The sequence below is a fragment of the Salvia hispanica genome, chromosome 2 (assembly GCF_029641045.1).
Source record: "Salvia hispanica isolate PSC_SH4W2 chromosome 2, Shi_PSC_v1, whole genome shotgun sequence".
Lineage (NCBI taxonomy): Eukaryota > Viridiplantae > Streptophyta > Magnoliopsida > Lamiales > Lamiaceae > Salvia > Salvia hispanica.
The window spans coordinates 20,677,477-20,697,218 of NC_142693.1; the positions used below are offsets into that span (position 1 = coordinate 20,677,477).

Sequence of the window (19,742 nt, forward strand, 5' to 3'; positions counted from 1 at the left end):
TAATTTTGTATCATGCCAAGCTAAAGAATAGGTTTTAGATATAGATGAAGTACAATAGTAGTGGGATGTGTGTGTATAAAAGATCAATGACATTTTTTACATATTCATTCATCTACATTTAAGTTTATTTATTATGGTACCAATTTATCAAATTCGCGGTCAAATTAATTTATTAAAATTCACGGGGCGAACACAAAATAATATTAATAGGAGTTATATTTTTCAAATTTTAGTTAATATTTATATATTTCTGATTGATTTAAATTTTTATATAAGGTTTACATTATAATTTGCATTAAATTAGATAAATTCGATTATTTTTTTTTAAAATAATAGGTACAGATAAAAATGCTACTTTGGTAAGGACTTTAGCCCCTATACGACTTAGATCCGTCCATGAATTCACGTGTGTGTATTCATGGAACGGTGAAACCCATGATCTCAATGTTGAACACGTGTCTGCACGCCGTTCAGCACATCGTTGCCCATGCTCTTAGTGGGATGGATGTGACAGATTTAAGTTGGTAAGAGTCATGTGATGCAGCTGGACTCTAGTCCACCTAGTCTAAGATTGTTGTGTTTTTGTCTTCTAATTATTTAGTTATGTTTATTATTGTAAAGTAGGTTATACTTATCATTATGTGACCAAATTTTGTACAACCAAAAACTAATTTATTTGTACAAAAATAGGTTTATTTATGTATTTTATTAAAATATATGGATACATATATAGTACATGGAAAGTATATAATATTATGGTCATATATTTATGATTTATGTATATATTCTTTTATTTTTTGGAACTATTAATTTTATTTAGTGCATACTCTAATTCAAAATTTAAAAATAATAGAAAGAGAATTCAAATATAAAAATAAAAATGAAGTTAAAGGCTAATAAGTCTTTTTAATTTATCCACCTACTATATTTATAATTTTAATATATAATTAATACATCAAATTATTAATATTACCTTATTTTGGTTGTACAAAATTTAGTTGTTTATCTATCACTCGTTATACTATACTTATACCAGGCAAATTTGAAGCGAACATATGTTGATTGCCACAAAAATTTTGTGATTTTGTGAAGAGTTTATCCCAAATGAATAGGTTTGAAATGATATAGGAGTAATATATTCTTTCTAAACATAGGTGGAAACGTTTGCAAGTGATTTAATATCACTTCAGTTTGATATTTAGATTTGTCACCATTTAAAGTTTAAAATTAGTTATATTAAGGTTTTGTCTTAACTTGAATTGGTTTGAATTCTTCTTATCAATTTATATTGTTATTCAAAGTAAATGTCAACATTTAAGAAGGTTGCATTGCACATTTAAGGCTAATTGGTTAAATTCTTTCAATCACAACTCCACTCATCAACCAATTTTAACATCTAATAACCAATACAATTAATAATTCTTCAATGTATTAAATTTTTAAGTTTGTTGTTATCCTATTTAATTATAATGTAAATCCGCTCATTACAAAATAACATCTTTTAACTAATGGACTATTAATCTACCAATCATACCTTTTACGAATAATAAAATTTCATTATCGATCCCAGCAATATGTTATGAAATTTCAGTGTGTAATCATATTCGAAATCTCGAAATGACATGCATTAACATTCGCTAGAAGTTAGTCAATTTCGTCAATTTGGGCTCATGATGCTGTTGAATTGAAACTCAGTAATTAATATCGTTTTGATGTATAAGTCATTAAATATCATATAAATAGAATTATATTTTACGATAAAACCCAACTTACTTGGTATTTAAACGTTATTCTCTTATCCAATAAATCAGGAGTTCAAACCATCACAAAAATAAATAGGAAATTATTATTGATCTTCTTAAAGAAACACATGCATTCGATATATATTATTCTTATTTGTATTGTAAACCACACGATTTAAAAAAAATATGTAAATATCATTACTTGTTTTATGACAAATAACATGAACTTTAAAAATGACTCCTTATTTCAACTAGACTATTGCCTTTGCATCAAAACTATGACGCCATATTTCTAAGTATTGTGACTCAAAACAATGAGGAAATGGACCCAAGACATTTTTTATAAAAATAAAATAAATTGGGATTTAAATAAATAATTGCGTTATTGGTCCCTAAAATCATGAACTTTTGGCCAAATTTTGGTATTTCATACAAACTTTGAAACTGGTCTAAAATATCACAAACTTTGTATTTTGATTGGTAGTATTTCCCAAAGTAACCCAACTCAACCCAAATAAGATATCATCAGCGAAAAATTTATTCTATGTGAGCAACCGTGAAATGTTTTATCTAGACCACTTTTTAAGTTCATGGTAAGTACGATAAAAAGTCACGTAGAATACATTGATTTAGTAGTGACAAGTAGGATAAAAGATGCACGTAAGTTCGTCAAACATGGTGATTAACTTGTCTTGGGAAATAACAAAAATAAATGCAAAGTTAACAAAAATAAATGCAAAGTTTATGATATTTTAGACCAATTTTAAAGTTCGTGGAAAATACCAAAATTTGGCTAAAATTCATGGTATCACGTACCAATAACCCTAAATAATTATTTCAAAAATTGAGATATTTTTTATTAAATGATATACTATAGGATTTAAAGCTATATGTGTCCAAATAAAAGAATTTAAATAATTAATGATTTGATGAATTCAAGTACGTCAACGATCTAGATTCATGCTTAAAATTGACAGGCAATCCAATTAGAAACTTAGAAACTGACTGGTGAAGCACATCTTTTTGACCAAATAATGCATTACAAATTAAACAAAATTAATAAATGAACTGGAAAATATCTTTCCTTATCAGAAGCCACGTCACTATAGAAGATTCTATAAATGCGAATTTATGATATTTTTAAAATTAATTTGCTTAATCCCACTTCTATCGGTTCTCCAATTATATGTAACTAATATTAGGGCTGGGGAAAAATACCGAAATATCGAAATACCGGCCTTATCGTACCGAAAAAATACCGAAAATACCGAATTTTCGGTATACCGTGACTTACGGTACGGTATGATACCTTACCGAAAAATTCCGGTAAGGTAACGGTATGAATTTTCAAATATCGCGGTATACCGCTGCATACCGAAATTCGGTATATACCGTAAATTAAGGTATATACCACAAAAATATAAACACAATTATATATAAAATATATTTTATATATTTTTAAATTATAAAATCTATTGTGAAATATAAATATAATTATGAATAAATTATATTTAATTTATTTTTAAAATTATAAAATATAAATAATATTCTAAAAACTCTAATTTTCTATTTTAATTGATGTTGAAAGTGAGGTATACCGCAAAAGTAAGGTATACTGAACTTCAGTACGGTATATCGAAAATGAGGTACGGTATCGGTATGAAAATTCGTTATATCGAAAATAAGGTATATGGTATGCCGAAAACTTTGGTAAGGTAAAGGTATGACTTTTACGCATACCGTATTTACGATAAGGTATACGGTATGATGATTTCGGTAAGGTATACCGTACCTACCCACCCCTAACTAATATACATGTTGGATATATGTTTTATATCTTCATCTATTTGAAATATAAAGAATAAGAACACATTCTAGGGCTACAAATAAAACTGAGAATTCGAGGAAAAACGGTTGTTATAGAGTCTTGGTAGGTATGCAAATTCGAGTATCCGCGGATACTCAAACCCAAAAATTCGGGTACCCGGACCCGAAATCTCAAAAATACCATACCCAATACCCGATCCGTATATAAATTCGGGTACCATAATACTTAATGCAGGTACTCGAACCCAACTAATCAGGTACCCATAAACCCAAAATTATTATATTTCTAATTTATTCTATTTATATGAATTATATTGTTATAAGAATAGAAATTATTAAATATAACACAATACAGTACTCCCACCATTCCACAAAAGATGTCATACTTTCCTTTTTAGTTTGTCCCACAAAAGATGTCACATTTCCCTTTTTGGAAAAAGTTCTATCTCACATAAATATAAATATTATATTTTCTCTCTCCATTTAAAACACAAAACAAAACCTCCTAAAATCTCGTGTCGTCCCACAAGTGTGACATCTTTTATGGAACGGAGAGAGTACTATTTATTGACTATTATTAAAAATTTAAACTTCAATTTTAATTCTTTAGCTTTCTCTAGATTATGATTCTATGACCTTATATACTAATAGACATCAGACAAATAGACACTACTTAATTTTAAAATAAAGAAATTTTTGGCATAAATTGAAACTAAAAAAGATATTTTTTAGCGGAGCCTTATTTGACCTGTTGAACCTCTACTCACTATCCTCTATAGTATGATAGTTTTGTTCTATATTAAAAAAAAAAGTAATTATAAGAGGAATATTTTAGTATATTTAGATTCACAAAGCATTGTTGTTACTAAATACTAATTGTGACTAATATAAAAGTTTTAACTACATGCGAATTAATAAACACTAATTGAGGATTGATAAACCATAGTTGGATGATGCACTATTTTAGTATATTTAGATTCACAAAGCATTGTTGTTACTAAATACTAATTGTGACTAATATAAAAGTTTTAACTACATGCGAATTAATAAACACTAATTGAGGATTGATAAACCATAGTTGGATGATGCACAAATTTGAGATTGATTTTTAATATAATTAAATTAGTAATTTAAGTGTAATAATGAAAGATCACTTAATAATAAATACTTAATTAACTCTAATATATTAATTAAATATTTTAATTTTTACTTAAAATTTAAATAGTATAACCAGTTTGAAATGAGTTAAAATAGAAAAGTGGAAGTAACATGAGACCACTAGAATAATAACTAGTAGTATTTTCAATTATTTTTTCTTTATCTCACTAGTTAATTTAACATTTCTTTATAATTTCATTTTTTAATCTATAGATAATAATATCATTAATAAAGAGTTGAGTTTATCTCAAAATATAACATCAAGATGGAGTTGACTCCAATGTCTCTTTCAAGAATAGACATCACATTGATATTATCAGAAATATTAAGTAATAAAATCAAGACATACTTAAAATGTACATTGTATAATATGAATTGATATTATCTAATTGAAGCATCTAGCAAATGGTGTGGCCATATCTTGTAGTATGGTAGTGTGACACCTCCTTATCTAAGCCCTAATGAAAAGTAGCTTTCAAAGTGAAACAATTTAAAATGGTTCATCATTCAACCATATCCTGCCACAGATATAGGAAACTATGCCTATGTCTCACCAATTATTGGTTCAATTCTTGAATTTAGACCAACTATCCCCAATATCATCTATCCTTTTCAATAATTAACTATCAAATTTTGATTCTAATCCTTTGAAAATGACATTTGTGGTACAAAATCATAAACTCACTAGCATAATTAATGAATCCCCCTAACAATGCTTATCTAGTTATCTCAATTAAGTACTTGTTATTTTAACATGGTAATATCTAATAACTAAAATGAACTAATTTCACATGGTGAAGTCTTGTAACTTCATGTTCCACCCAATGTATATAAGTATATGGGTTGGTTTAGTGAAATTTTATTTACCCTTTTAGAATTTGATCTCATTTTTGTATTCATCAATCGACGGAAATGCATTCACCGTAGAAATATGCATATTTACAAACATAAATTTTATGTATATATATATATATATATATAATATATATATATATATATATATATATATATATAGGGATGTACTGAGATGACAACCCTCTTTATTGTAACACCATACCACCATTTTAGGCCATTGGATTTGAAAATCGTGTGCTTGTCATGCTGCCACGTGTAAAAACACGGAGGGGTAAAATAAGAAATTTCTAATTTTACGTTACCAGATTGCAGTGCTGTTCATTGAATATTGCAGTCTTACCACAACAATATTGCAGTTTACCATGACTGCAATATCTAATACAGTAGACTGCAATATCTAATACAGTAGACTGCAAACCTGTGTTTTTTCACGAAACTTAATCCTAGGCGTCCATAGATGAGATCTAACTATATTGGTGGTATGATGTTATTTTAATTATGATGGCACCCTAATGCACCCCTATATATATATAGCTTAAACGTAAAGAGTGTGCAAATAGAAACATGCATGCATATCAAATGTCTTATACCCTTACATTCAATCACAATAATAACACCCACAATAGATTAGATGAGACAAAGATGAATGATGAGTTAAGGGTAATTACTTATTTATATGTATAAATCATTGTCATCATGTGAAAACTAAATACCTAGCAAATGGATAATTATATAATAATAAGTCATAATCATCTCTCTCTATTTAAAATAATCTCATAAGTTTATCCTAGATGAATAATCGTATGATATGAGTTATGTCATCCGAACGACAACTTTAGGAACAATAATATCCCTCTGTTTTTTATCCAAAATTAATTTTATCATATAAAAAACTACTAAAATTCATAAATCAAGATTAATTTTACGTGATACTATCCCAACTTTATGCACCGAGTTTCATTTATATCAAATAATATTTTTAAAAATTAATATGATTTAATCCATTAATCGAACATCGATGAATAAGAAATGCGGTGGGTTTGGGCCGAGCTGTCTTTTTTTAAAACAAAAAAGAGTGTATTAATTATTGTGGGCCTTTACAAGTTAGTCGCCGACATCAATCTTTATAATTCCATTTTTATGAATCTATTTTTGCCACGTCACCTCCACTCGTCTTGAATACGTGTTCACCCACCACCCAGGAGACGTAGAACAATCTGTGAACTCAACATGCCTAATTTAAATAATCAATAATTTAAGTCCACAAATTATGTTGTTTTCTACAATAATTTATGTACATAATTGGTATGAAATATTTTATAGGTTAATCAATCTAATAATATGGTAAGCTGATTTGTTTTAATTTCGAATTATCTATAAAATCATTTTGAAAATATAAATGGATGGTATTTAATAAACAGTGTAATTTAGGTTACGAAATTAGGTTATCCTTTTTAAATAATGATCCAGTGGTCAAGTAGGTATATATTAATATATATGTCAGATCAAATTGTACAAAAAATAAATTAATAAAAGTATTAAATTCTAATCATAATTGAGAGAAAGATGGGAGAGTTTGAAGATCTAAAGACTTGGACTAACTTATATGGGCCCACAAATCGGCTTCAAAGGTGTTGCCCCGCTATGTGGGCCCACCTTCATTGCAAGTGTAATCTATTGGTGTGAGTAAAATTAACTCGATATATTATACTCCCTCCGTCCCGGATAATTCGGGTCACTTTGATCGGGCACGGATTTTAAGAATTGTAATGAAAAGTGGGTTGAAAAAGTTAGTGGAATGTGGGTCCGTACCTTTATATATTAGTTTTATAATAAAGTGTGAGTAGGAATGAGTTAGTGGAATATGGGGTCCACTACCAAAAATGGTAAAAGTGAAATGGGACAAATTATGTGGGACGGACCGAAATGGAAAACTGGAACGAATTATCCGAGATGGAGGGAGTAATTCCTAAAAAATTTGATGTTCCGTTGTCGTAGTTATTTCAGACTTTTTACTCCAGTGATTTTAATATAAGTACCATGTACAAAAGTATATGGTGTTCAGTTTGATGGATTAAATAAAGTTACATTCTTTATATGTTGTTCGGGAATAGGAATGTAGCAACTAATACATAATCTCGAGATAATGTCATGTTTGATCTTGGCCGATGAGTTCGACTTTTCCAGTAACAATGTTAGTAATATTTAGGAATCTCGGACCATTCAATCTTGTATAATTTCTAGATAATTTAATCTTGACCAAACTATGGTATAAAATGAAATGGAGAATTACAGCAACTCCTCTTTTTCTAATTTATCTTTAATCTATCTCTTCTTTTCTTATCCTTTGACTAAAAGATATTTTAGTTCTGTTGTTTGAAAAGTCATAGTAGAGTCTAAGTCAACCATTTCATGAGGTATAACAAAACAAAATCTATCAATTTGATCATATGAAATACTCTTTTCCCAAAACAAAACCTATCAATTTGATCATGTGAATGAGGCCGAAGGTCTCTGGTTCGAATCCTCCGTAGCACGGCCTTTAAATTTAATTCATTTACTAATTTAAAAAATAAAATACAATTTTCTCATATTCAGAAATAAACACTTCATCTATCCCTTATTAAATATTTCATTTTAACTCGTTACATTTTAAAAGATGTAAAAAGCAATGTGTAAAATGAGTCATGCTCCTAGGGATGTCAATCTGGCCAACCACTCGGACTTCGGACTATTAAGATTGCAAATTTTTCGGGTTACAAATTTTCAACCCTAACCTTCAAGTTAGTGGGTGAAGCTTTCCGGAGAAAAAAAAAAAATTTGTGGGCTTGACTCATCCCGAAACTTCATCGGCCCGATAATTCCAGGCTCGACTCACCCATCGGCCGACCTTATTTTGCTATCTCCAATTATAAACATTAATCGGTATTTGCTAATAATCACATATGATATTATTAATCTTGTACTAATAAATAAAGTAAAGATGGGTAGTGGAATCTATGATAGAGCGATGCAAGTTGGTATATTGATGGAAACCCTGTGCACATGGATTGTTTATACCAATAGAGGAGTGGCATCTGAACCTGAAAATCATCAACCAAAAATAAATAGGCAGGCAAACTCCAGAAATGTGTTGTTTAACAATTTTGGGCAGTCATGGAAAATTAATTTGGTCGGTTTCTGTTCCATTCATCGGAGACATCAAAACCCAATTGCATAATCAAATCACGATTTAAATGCATTGCACCCAACTTCAATACTTTGGTCGTAAAGTGCAACTGAATTGGTAGGACGTTTTCTCTTTATTCAGTAAGTCAGGGTTCGAGTGAAGGTAGATGAATACCCATTTTCAATTTTTTCTTTTTTTTTTTAAATATCTTTGTCGATGAAGCGCAGTTTAATTAGTAAGACTTTCTCCAATTAATAGGTCGATATTAGTTCAAGTCACTACGGTCATAGATAAATGGAGAATAATTGGTGATCATTTAAAAAAACATTTCATCAAAGTTTGTGGTGGCATAAGTACATTATATGGTTATGGTCTTATGGATTTTATACTATTTTATTTTTCTTTTCAGGATTAGTTGTGTTCGTTGATCAATGATTGGTGTAGAGAATCAATGTTGCCTACCATCCCCAATTAATAATTGATAATTGAAATTCGATCGAATAAATTTTTTTTTCAATGATTGTCTTAATGTACATAGGAAAATGTTGAAGCAAAATTAAGAAAAGTTTTATGGTTGGGATATAAATGAAAAAAGCATTAATGAAACGAGTTATATGCGTGTTTGTGCTTCTTCTCCTAATTAAGACACATGGGCCTACTAGTAATTAATGAAACGAGTTATATGCGTGTGAATGTATAGATTCAAACTACCTATCACATATAATTATGAAATCCCCTTGAGCCTAACCAAAAGGAAATCTAGGCCTTTAAGTCTATTGTTGACAAAATTGAGAAGAGACTTTTGCTCTTTTGAAGGGGAGGAATCTTTTGAACACTCGAAAATTGGTACTCATTAAAGCAATGCAAGATAATCTATCTATCTATTTCTTCAGTACTTTGGCGTAAAATTGGTAATCATTAAAGCAGTATTAGATAATCTATCAATGTACATCTTAGTCATATTTTAGTGTCCAAGGTTATGCTTAGGTGCATCATCCAACAACATATAGGAAGAAATTGCGTTGCTTGGGAAAAAAACATCCAAAACCCCGTTAACGAGGTAGTTAGAATAGAAGCCAGGGATATATTTACTAGGAATGTCGCCCTACTTCTTAAGTGATAGTGGAAGTTCGCAGACAACTAGGAACCTCTACGGAAGGAACATTATACTGAGGGATGAGTGTCGTTCATGATCAAGAGTTGGGATCAGATAACAAATTTCGAAAGGTTAAATCAAGAAATATAGGGAGTTGTCATGTAAGGTATCTGTTTGAAGGTCAGGAATGGAGCTCGAACAAGATTCTGGGCTAGCTATTCGACAAGTTGTTAACCTAACAAAACGACATTATTGAGGCCATGGGGAGTGGGATAATGAGAAGTGGAGATGGAATCAAAGTTGGGTGAATAAGAATTTTCGGTCTTAAAGAAAAAATAAATCAATCGTAACTCCTTTTAGCCGTGAATGCAAATGTCCTTACACGTAAACACGAGCACGTAGTAAATAGTAGACCTTCTATGTAATCTCGTGATCCGCGATAAATACACAACAAATATTTCACATGCTATAACCATAAAAATAATATTCACATGTCTAAAATCAATGGATAAACTATTCCACGTCACACCCCACAATTTCTCATGTATCTTCTTTCCCTCCATTATTAATCCCATGACCCCCTCTCTCTCTCTCAAAACTGCCTATAAATAGCAAACCTCTCCCAAACCCAATCTATTCAATCTCAACACATCACCTCACCTCACCACCCAAGCCTCCCCATTCCTCACCACCACCAGCAATGGTAGTCCACTCCAAACCGCCAGCAATGGAACAGTTGTCCAAACCTAACCACCGAGCTGCATTCATCCCCCTCATCGACCTCTCCAAGCCTGACACCAAAGCTCAGCTCGTCCGAGCCTGCGAGGACTTCGGCTTCTTCAAAGTCATCAACCACGGCGTCCCCGCCGACCTCATCCGCGACCTCGAATCCGAAGCTCTCCGATTCTTCTCCCTCCCCCTCTCCGTCAAGGCCCAGGCCGGCCCACCCGACCCCTTCGGCTATGGGGACAAGAAGATCGGCCACAATGGCGACGTCGGGTGGCTCGAATACCTCCTCCTCACCACCAACTCCAGCTCCGATTACCATAAATTCTCCGCCATCTTTGGCCGCGCCGCCGATAAATTCCGGTCAGTGTTACTTTATCAATAATGATTTTTCATTTATTCTGTCAATCTATCTATTAAAAAAATAAAAATAAAGTAACTCCAACCATACTTATTTATTATTATAATGAAAACGTCTTACCAACTAAATTAGTATTTTGTTATTTATCATCATGCCCATAAGCAATGAATTTTACTTTTACGAAAATCAATAATAGTTTTTTATATTTAATTTATGTACTGACTCAAATTGTCGACGTATGAGTAGAATAGTCCAAGTTAGAAAAAAAGTGACTCGAACCACAAGATTTATTTATTAGAGCCCATCATGAAATTTATAGTACCACATAGTTCTGACATAACGTCGATTTCGGTCAATTTTCTCCTCACGTGCAACTCTTATCTGCACACTCATTTTAGAATCAATAATAGTTCTGTATTTTCATTATTTCCCTACCTCAAGTTACTATTCACACACCTTAAACGACACTGACTTATTAGTCAGACGAGAAAAACATCTTACCAACTAAATTGCGCTAGTTCTAACACAATGTTGTTTCTGGAACGCTGCATAAATTGCGCTAGTTCTAACACAATGTTGTTTCTGGAACGCTGCAGCTGTCTGGTGAACAAATACATCGCTGCGGTGAGGAAGATGGCCTGCGAGATTCTCGAAATGGTGGCAGAGGGGCTGAGGATTCAGCCGAGGGATGCGTTCAGCAAGCTGCTGATGGATGAGCAGAGCGACTCTGTTTTCCGGGTGAATCACTACCCTCCGATCCCAGGCTTTCTCGAATCCGATGGCCGGAATTTGATCGGATTCGGCGAGCACACCGACCCTCAGATCATCTCCGTGCTACGATCCAACAACATTTCCGGCCTCCAAATCTCCCTCAAAGACGGCCGGTGGATCTCCGTCCCGCCCGACCACAACTCTTTCTTCATTAACGTCGGCGACTCATTACAGGTATTGTGACTCGTTTTTTTTTTGGATCGTCCTATTAGAAATGTCTCATCTCCAAATCTGTGGGACCATATTTCTTAATAAAAGACATTGTATATTATAAATAAATGCAATTTAAAAATATTTTTCAATTAAATTAGTACTCCACTAGTTGCCTTAGAAACTTCTCTTTCTCCCTTTCTTCTTTGACTAAACTTCTTTTCATTTTCAAATCTTAGTAAACTTGGTCAACCACGAAATATTAGTCCTTATTATTTAAATCACTATGCCACGTGGCTGTACTTTGCAAGAATTTTTTGATAAAATGATGTAAGGTTTCCTAGGTTTTGACTAATAATCATGTGTGATAGTTTGTTTTATTTATGTGTACCATTGACGTATTAGTTGTAGGGGACGTGTCTTACTGAATAAGTTGTACTCCATCGTCTTAATTATTATTTTGTTCTTATGGGCGTAGGTGATGACTAACGGAAGGTTCAAGAGTGTGAAACATAGAGTAGTGGCCAACGGATCGAAATCGAGGCTATCGATGATTTACTTTGGAGGACCGCCATTGAGTGAAAAGATAGCTCCATTGGCATCACTCATGCAAGGGGAAGAAGATAGCTTGTACAAGGAATTTACATGGTTTGAATACAAGAAATCGGCTTATAAGTCAAAATTAGCTGATAATAGACTAGGTCTCTTTGAGAAGATTGTAGCATCATGATCTTGTGTGTAGGGTTTGTAGTAGCTAGTTCGATGTAGGTGACAAACTTCGAGTCATCTCCTGTCAAACGAAACACGAGATTCAAAATGTGATAGTGGGGTTAGAATGACGAAACTTGTAATTTTTCATTTGCTTGTGGTATAGGTCATGTAAATGTTCTTGTTGATTAATATAAGGATTATTGCATCACTAAATATCAATGTTGCGTTTAATTGAGACATGGAAATACTATGTAAGGAAAACAATTTTCGTACTTTGAAATTTCCATTTGTAAATTCATGGTATATTATCATTGTATTATATATGCTTCAATTAGCACTCTTTTGGTGACTTAGTAATTAGTATCAATACTACTACTACTATATAGTAATAAGTTTGGGGTTCGAATAATCAAGGGATGAAAGTGTAGATAGGAAATCATTGTACTAGGCATAATTAATTTAGGAATGGGCTTGGAAAATTACATACTTAGAGTACATTTTTGCAATGGGCTTTAAAAATAAAATTTAGAAAATGGGCCTAATCTTTACTACTACTACCATATAAGCTTTACACAACCATTTTCAACATACAATAGTTTTCATGAAAACAGGATTTTGAATGTAACTTTTATTTAATTATATATATATGTCCACAAAGTAAGATAGAAAGATTATTACTGAGTGTTAATACTCCCTCCATCTTATAATAGAGATCACACTATCCTTTTTAGTTTGTCCCATAAAAAATATTAAATTTTCTTTTTTAGAAAAAGATATCTCTCATATTAATATAAATATATTATTTTCTCTCTTCATTTAACATTCCAACTAAAATCTCCTAAAATCTCGTGCTATGGGATGGGGGAGTAGTATTTTATTCCTATTTATCTGTTATTTTAATTATTTATAGTTCGTGTGGATTACTTTTTCTTAATATTGCTAATTTGATCCTCGCAAATTTGCATAGTTACAGACAAAATAGTTTTAAAATACTTAGATTTTTTTCTTTTTTTAATCTCCTTATTTTAGAATTGGTGTCACATTAAATTACTCTAACCACTCAAGTTTATTTCTAGTAATTGACTAATTTCAAGAAAATAATAAAAAAACAGTCGCCAAAGAGTGATGGAATAAAAATGCAGAGTCAAAGTTAAATCTCCCTTTCCGAATTTCGTCTATACACACAAAACCCTACATTTTCAATGGAGAACGAAGGAAGCAGCAGCAACAGCAATGAAGTCCCGCCATCTCAGCCGCTACAGTCTCTCTCCATTTCGCCTCAACCGCAGTAAGTCCTCTCAATTTCACCTAACCGCAATTATGTGTGTCACTTTGTATCTAGAAGCTGAATTTGTTGGATTGAATTGAATACAGATTGAGCTTGAAGGAGAGGTACGATTTGATAAGGAGCATTGGCGAGGAGTGCATTCAGGAGGATGAATTGGAGCGATTGTTGGCGAACAAGCCTAACATTGTTTGCTATGATGGATTTGAACCGTCTGGAAGAATGCATATTGCTCAGGTAGCTGAATTGAATCCATTTCGTTGTATGTTTTCGCAGAAATGTCTTATTTTAGGTATTTTCTAGCGTTTACCGAGCTTGATGCTGTCTAGTTATTGTTTCAGCTGATCGAAATATGCTCAATTGTGTATTTCTGGAAATTATCTGGCTTGTTGAAGAGTTAATGAATTTAGTTTTTCGTCCTCTGATTCCATCTGTGGTTGCTAATTTGTTTGAGTTTGATTTCAAATTCAAATTAACTTCAACAGTTCAGCTCAAAATTCTAAGTTGCTGACCTAAATTTTGAAGATTTGATCTGACATAGTAGGCTTAGTGATTTGATTCTGTTTGTTCTTTTTGGATGTGATTGTGCAATAGAACTTTTTGGTTGTGGTTTTCACTTTTGTAACGTAGTGAAAATGGTTAGGTGTGATGATATTTGATGGAAAGTGCAAACAATATATGTGCAGGGAGTTATGAAGGCGATTAATGTCAATAAACTGACTTCCGCGGGATGCAAAGTGAAGATATGGATTGCGGATTGGTTTGCACAGCTGAACAACAAAATGGGCGGCGACTTGAAAAAGATACAAGTGATAGGGCAGTACCTGATTGAGATATGGAAAGCTGTAGGGATGAACATTGAAGGAGGCCAGGTGGAGTTTCTATGGTCTTCTGAAGAGATCAACTCCCGGGCTCACGAGTACTGGCCCCTTGTGATGGATATAGCCAGGAGAAACAAGCTTCCTAGGGTGCTGCGGTATGTGTTATTTTCTCATTCTGCTAAGTGAATGTCCAATCACTGATGTGATATCGTACCTTTTGTCCTCATTTAGGTGCTGCCAAATTATGGGCCGCTCCGAGCAAGATGAATTGTCAGCAGCCCAGATATTCTATCCGTGCATGCAATGTGCTGATATATTCTTCCTTAAGGTGAGTTTTCATTGTTGCTTGGATTCATTTGGGAATGACATAGTATTAGAGGAATACTACTATTGCATATGTATGTTTTGTTTATTTTGCTTTCAATATAATTCATTACTTTCCTACAGTGAGGTGAAAGAATGATTTACAATGAACCTTAAATATTAAAGGAAAAGGACTCCAGATAATAACGCTGTGTTTGAGTAAGGTAGGAAGGAAACAACGATATTCACTGTTGGTACCAGAAAAAAATGCAACTCATTCTTCACTTACAGAGCATAGTGAAATGGTTTATTGCATTGTGCATTACCTTTCTACCGATGGAGCTTATTAATGTCTTAATATATAACTTGTGAGTTTGTGTATTGGAACAGGCTGACATCTGCCAGTTGGGTATGGACCAGCGCAAAGTAAATATGTTGGCTAGAGAGTATTGCGATGACATCAAAAGAAAAAACAAGCCTATCATATTGTCTCATCGTAAGCAGAATATTACCTTTCCATAAAAGTTATAGTCCTGTAAAAAATTATGTTAACTGTATCTGTTTTTAATTACACACAGATATGCTCCCTGGGCTGCAGGAAGGACAGGAGAAGATGTCGAAGAGTGATCCATCTTCTTCTATCTTCATGGAGGATGAAGAGGTATTATCTGTTTCCAATTTCCTACAAGGACAGCAATTTCTTATAATAGTTGGCCCCGATTCTGATTTAAGTTGTGGCATGCTTTGGACCTTCTGAATTCTTTTACTTGTGAAATTCTGTTGGCTTGATTAAAACGAATGTCACAGGCTGATGTAAACCTGAAGATAAAAAAAGCCTTCTGCCCACCAAAAGTGGTTGAAAAGAACCCGTGCTTGGAGTACATCAAATACATTGTTATCCCATGGTTCAATGAGTTCACAGTTGAGCGGAAACCAGAGAATGGGGGCGATAAGTAAGTCATTCTGGAGGACTTGGCGACATGCCCAATTTTTATAGTTTTCAATTCTAGTGCAGAAATGTATACCTTGGTTTTATTTTAGGTTTGGACATTTTATAGCTATGTTCTTTACACATTCACGCCCTTCAGGACTTTCAAGAGTTTTGAAGATTTAGTTGCTGACTACGAAAGTGGACAGCTGCATCCTGGAGATCTCAAACCGGCTCTTGCAAAAGCACTAAACCGGATACTGCAGGTAATAATTTATTTGACTTACATCTGATCTATGTTTGATCCTAAAATACTCATATACGTATATAATTACTCTTTTTGCAACCCAAGCATTTACTTACCATTGTAACATTATTCAGCCTGTACGTGATCATTTCATCAACGATCCGAAGGCTAAGGATCTACTGAAAAGGGTCAAGGTATGCACATTTGACCTCTTTCTCCAGTTTGAATTACATGGAAAAGATGAAAAACAAATATGGATTGTTACCCTATTTATATACACCATAGTTTAAACTCCATTGCCTCTTTAACAAGTGCTTCTCTTAGTTTATGTTTATTCCTAGTTAATATCATTATACCATATTTTTTATAATTTTTTGCTTATATACTTTGCAGGGTTACAAGGTAACCAGATGATGTCTTGAGAAAGCAAAACAACAGTCTTCCGAAGAGGATTGCAAACTTTTGATCTTTACTATCACAATAGCAATGGTATTGCTTTTCTTGGAATAGTATTACTTTTTTTTTTTTTAATGTTAGATTCTTGTTATTCATTTTCCATCAGATTTATATTTCAACTTATACTATTTGAGTAGAAATATAGCATTTTATTCATACATCTTATTAATATCTCAAAGAACCAATTATTCTCACTCAGCCACCAAGCTGAAAGTCTTTAGAACAGTCCTCATGAGCAAATGACAGCATCTTTTGCTGCAAATCATACACAAACCTGATATTCCTCTGCTGAAACGCCCCCAAAATGGATATTGTTTTCGACTCCAACGCCATAAAACAGAACACATTCTTCTCCAAAAAGATGAACAGATTTGGCGGCGGCGCCTCCAAATCAGCCCCCTTAAAATGAAACACCATCGTCGGTAAGGTCGCGTCCTCACATAACTAAAACAGAGATATGTGTTCGGAACATCCACCCCTGTATACCTCTTAACATCCTTAAACCTGGTAAAATAACTAACAAGAAAATTTTTCACTGCAATAAACACACTTGTTTCTAGTAGGCTTAATGAGTATCCAGAATCTATGTAGATTCCCTTGGGGAATCTCGCCCCGAGCCTCTTCCCGTTGATGCTGAGATCCATCAGCGGGAGGGCGTAGTTCGTGGCGCTCCATTTGTTGCTCGTCTCGACGATCGGCGTCCTCTGCCCATTCCTCCCCTGGATCACCGCCTCGTCACCGAACCTTACGTACGAGGCTGTGTTCGGGGAGAGGCAGTAGGAGAACCGGTTCTTGATCGATGCACCGAGTTGTCGAGGGAAGGACGTTGGATCCTTGTCCATCCCAATTATCCCGCTAACTTCCGGCGGGTAAGGCCCGCCGTTGGAGGTCCCGCAGCCGAAAACGAGGTTTTTCACGGATGCGGGCCGTTTCAAACTGCTGTCGAACGTGAACGTTTCGGTTGCGGCAGGGCCCTTTGAGAACTGGCCACTGTAGTAGCTGGTGGAGTAGCTGCAGCCGCTACCGAAGAAAGAGCACTGGAAGCTTTTGGCAAGGGGGTGCTTTTTGCTGATCGGCTTGTAGCTGCTCGACTTCTTCGGTTCGAAGACAGGGTCGTTCTGCTTGAAGCAGCGCGTGCAGGGGCTGCATTGCATCCACGTGAGGCTGCTGCCGGTGTCGAAGACGAGAGTCCTCTTGACGGCGGGGGTGCCGATGTATAAATCCGCCGTGAAGATGGGATCGTGCTTTGCCGGGAGGCGGATGGAGGCGTGGATGTCGAAATGGGAGGCGCGCGCGAGGGAGATCTTGGCATGCTTGAGGAAGCATTGCGCGGTTGTGAGGTTCGGCTGGTATAGAGGGGAGTCGGGGGAGTCGCGGTGGACAAGCTTCAAGGTGAAGGCCGACGAGGACGTAGGCCGTCGGAGGAACCAGAGGGCGAAGATGAAGAAGAAGATGTTGATTGAAGGCATTATGATTATGATGATGAGAGAGGGAAATCTAACGAGTGTTCTACTTATATTGAGAGATGTGGGAAGAGATGGTGTTTTGAGTAATTGTGATATGCCTATTTTGCTTCCTTTTACTTTTTGTGAGTAATCTGTTATTTATATCTTAGGTTCAAATGAGAAATTGGATATTGGGTTATGTGATTAGTCTCAACATGAATTTATGTATTTACACGTGTAGGAAGGGGTTCAATTAAACACTTTCTTACAATGAGAGCTTTGAGAACTATCAGTTAGAAGCAAACGTATAATGTATCAAATGGCAGCATATACTATATCAGTTGACAATTGATATTAATTCGCAGCATAAAACATATTAGCTGGAGCAACTGATATATTTTGATTTATCAATTGACTCAAAATTTTCAAGATATATATAGTTCTTAAATGAACCATCTCCTACAACTGTGCTACATCTAATAAATGATCATAAGTCGGGACACGTATATATCGAAAATACATATCAATACTGGGAATTGATCGAATCAAAAACTTACTTTTATATCAAAATTAAGACAAAACTAAAGCATTTAAACTATGATGATCAATCGCCTAAATTGAACAATATGGCAAATTCATACTCACTCATTTATATACTACGTTGTATGGGTAAATTAGGGAATCAATCTTTTTATAGTTATCGAATAATTGATGGGCGCTATAGATTCATTTGAATAATTTCTTGTAGCAGTGTAGATAATGCACTCGACGCATTGTTATAATGTTATCATTTTTTAAAAAATCTTTAATGACACATGTTACTTTCAATGGGATGTATATTATGAAATAAGTACTAATAACTAAACATGGCGAAAAAAGATGCTTCGTGCATGAATAACTATAGCACGGAAAGGTGGTGGTATTTTAAACAAAGATAATATTAAGATATAGTAAATGATATTAGCCATGATAGACTTTTATCTAAGATTAGAGTAACGAATTAATTATTGAATCATTTAATTAGATGTGTAATATGTTTTATTTGATGATAATACGTGATTAGAGTAACAAATTAGTTCGATGATAAAATGAAATAATATTTTAAATGTCAATGTTTTAAAGAAAATAATTATTGTATTATTTAATTAAATGTGAAATAATTCTGTGAATTATTGATTCAGATTTTATTGCATAAATAACTTCACATTTTATATTTTTTTTATTGTTTCTAAATGAATTTCCTACATGATATAACTAGTAGTATATTGTTACCACTAACTAGAAATAGAGGGATATAATAATTTTTTTTCCTGTACAAATATTGACAAAACTTTAATCACGTATGAAGTACCGGAACTTATTAGGAAATCGCTTAAGAAATTGCTGACAGAAATGTGACAGAATTCATTCATGATTATGTCTAACTTTAGGGTCTTCCGACGCTATTTTTTTGTTAGGAATCTGTGGTGTCACAACCCAAAAAGTTAGGGACATTTGAGGTAGTTCACTTTTTAAGATTAAATAAAATTAAAACATTCTCCCTCTATTCAAAACAAAGCGAACACTACAACAAATATATTCTTTAAGGACGCAAAATTAAGGAAGTCGTTCGATTTTTTCTAAAATAGTCAGAAGTAAGGACGAAAAAAAGCGGACTTAAATTAACCTTGAAGTTATGGACATTTTATTTG

The 19,742-nt window shown here is 33.5% G+C and overlaps 2 protein-coding genes and 1 pseudogene across 2 annotated transcripts; 2 read left to right on the plus strand and 1 right to left on the minus strand.

The window, feature by feature from the left end:
• The first annotated feature begins 10,478 nt into the window (after nucleotides 1-10,478).
• Nucleotides 10,479-12,779, plus strand: LOC125205642 (gibberellin 2-beta-dioxygenase 1-like). Its single transcript, XM_048104704.2, has 3 exons — nucleotides 10,479-10,936; nucleotides 11,531-11,879; nucleotides 12,334-12,779. The coding sequence occupies exons 1-3, from the start codon at nucleotides 10,548-10,550 to the stop codon at nucleotides 12,583-12,585; spliced, it is 990 nt and encodes a 329-aa protein (XP_047960661.1). The 5' UTR covers nucleotides 10,479-10,547; the 3' UTR covers nucleotides 12,586-12,779.
• A 917-nt stretch (nucleotides 12,780-13,696) lies between these two features.
• Nucleotides 13,697-16,766, plus strand: LOC125201455 (tyrosine--tRNA ligase 1, cytoplasmic-like). The gene is made up of 10 exons (XM_048099575.1): nucleotides 13,697-13,854; nucleotides 13,941-14,088; nucleotides 14,538-14,827; nucleotides 14,904-15,000; nucleotides 15,366-15,471; nucleotides 15,554-15,636; nucleotides 15,783-15,928; nucleotides 16,064-16,169; nucleotides 16,285-16,344; nucleotides 16,544-16,766. The coding sequence occupies exons 1-10, from the start codon at nucleotides 13,769-13,771 to the stop codon at nucleotides 16,562-16,564; spliced, it is 1,143 nt and encodes a 380-aa protein (XP_047955532.1). The 5' UTR covers nucleotides 13,697-13,768; the 3' UTR covers nucleotides 16,565-16,766.
• A 35-nt stretch (nucleotides 16,767-16,801) lies between these two features.
• On the minus strand, nucleotides 16,802-18,075 carry LOC125188945 (aspartic proteinase CDR1-like; annotated as a pseudogene).
• Between the last annotated feature and the right edge of the window lie 1,667 nt (nucleotides 18,076-19,742).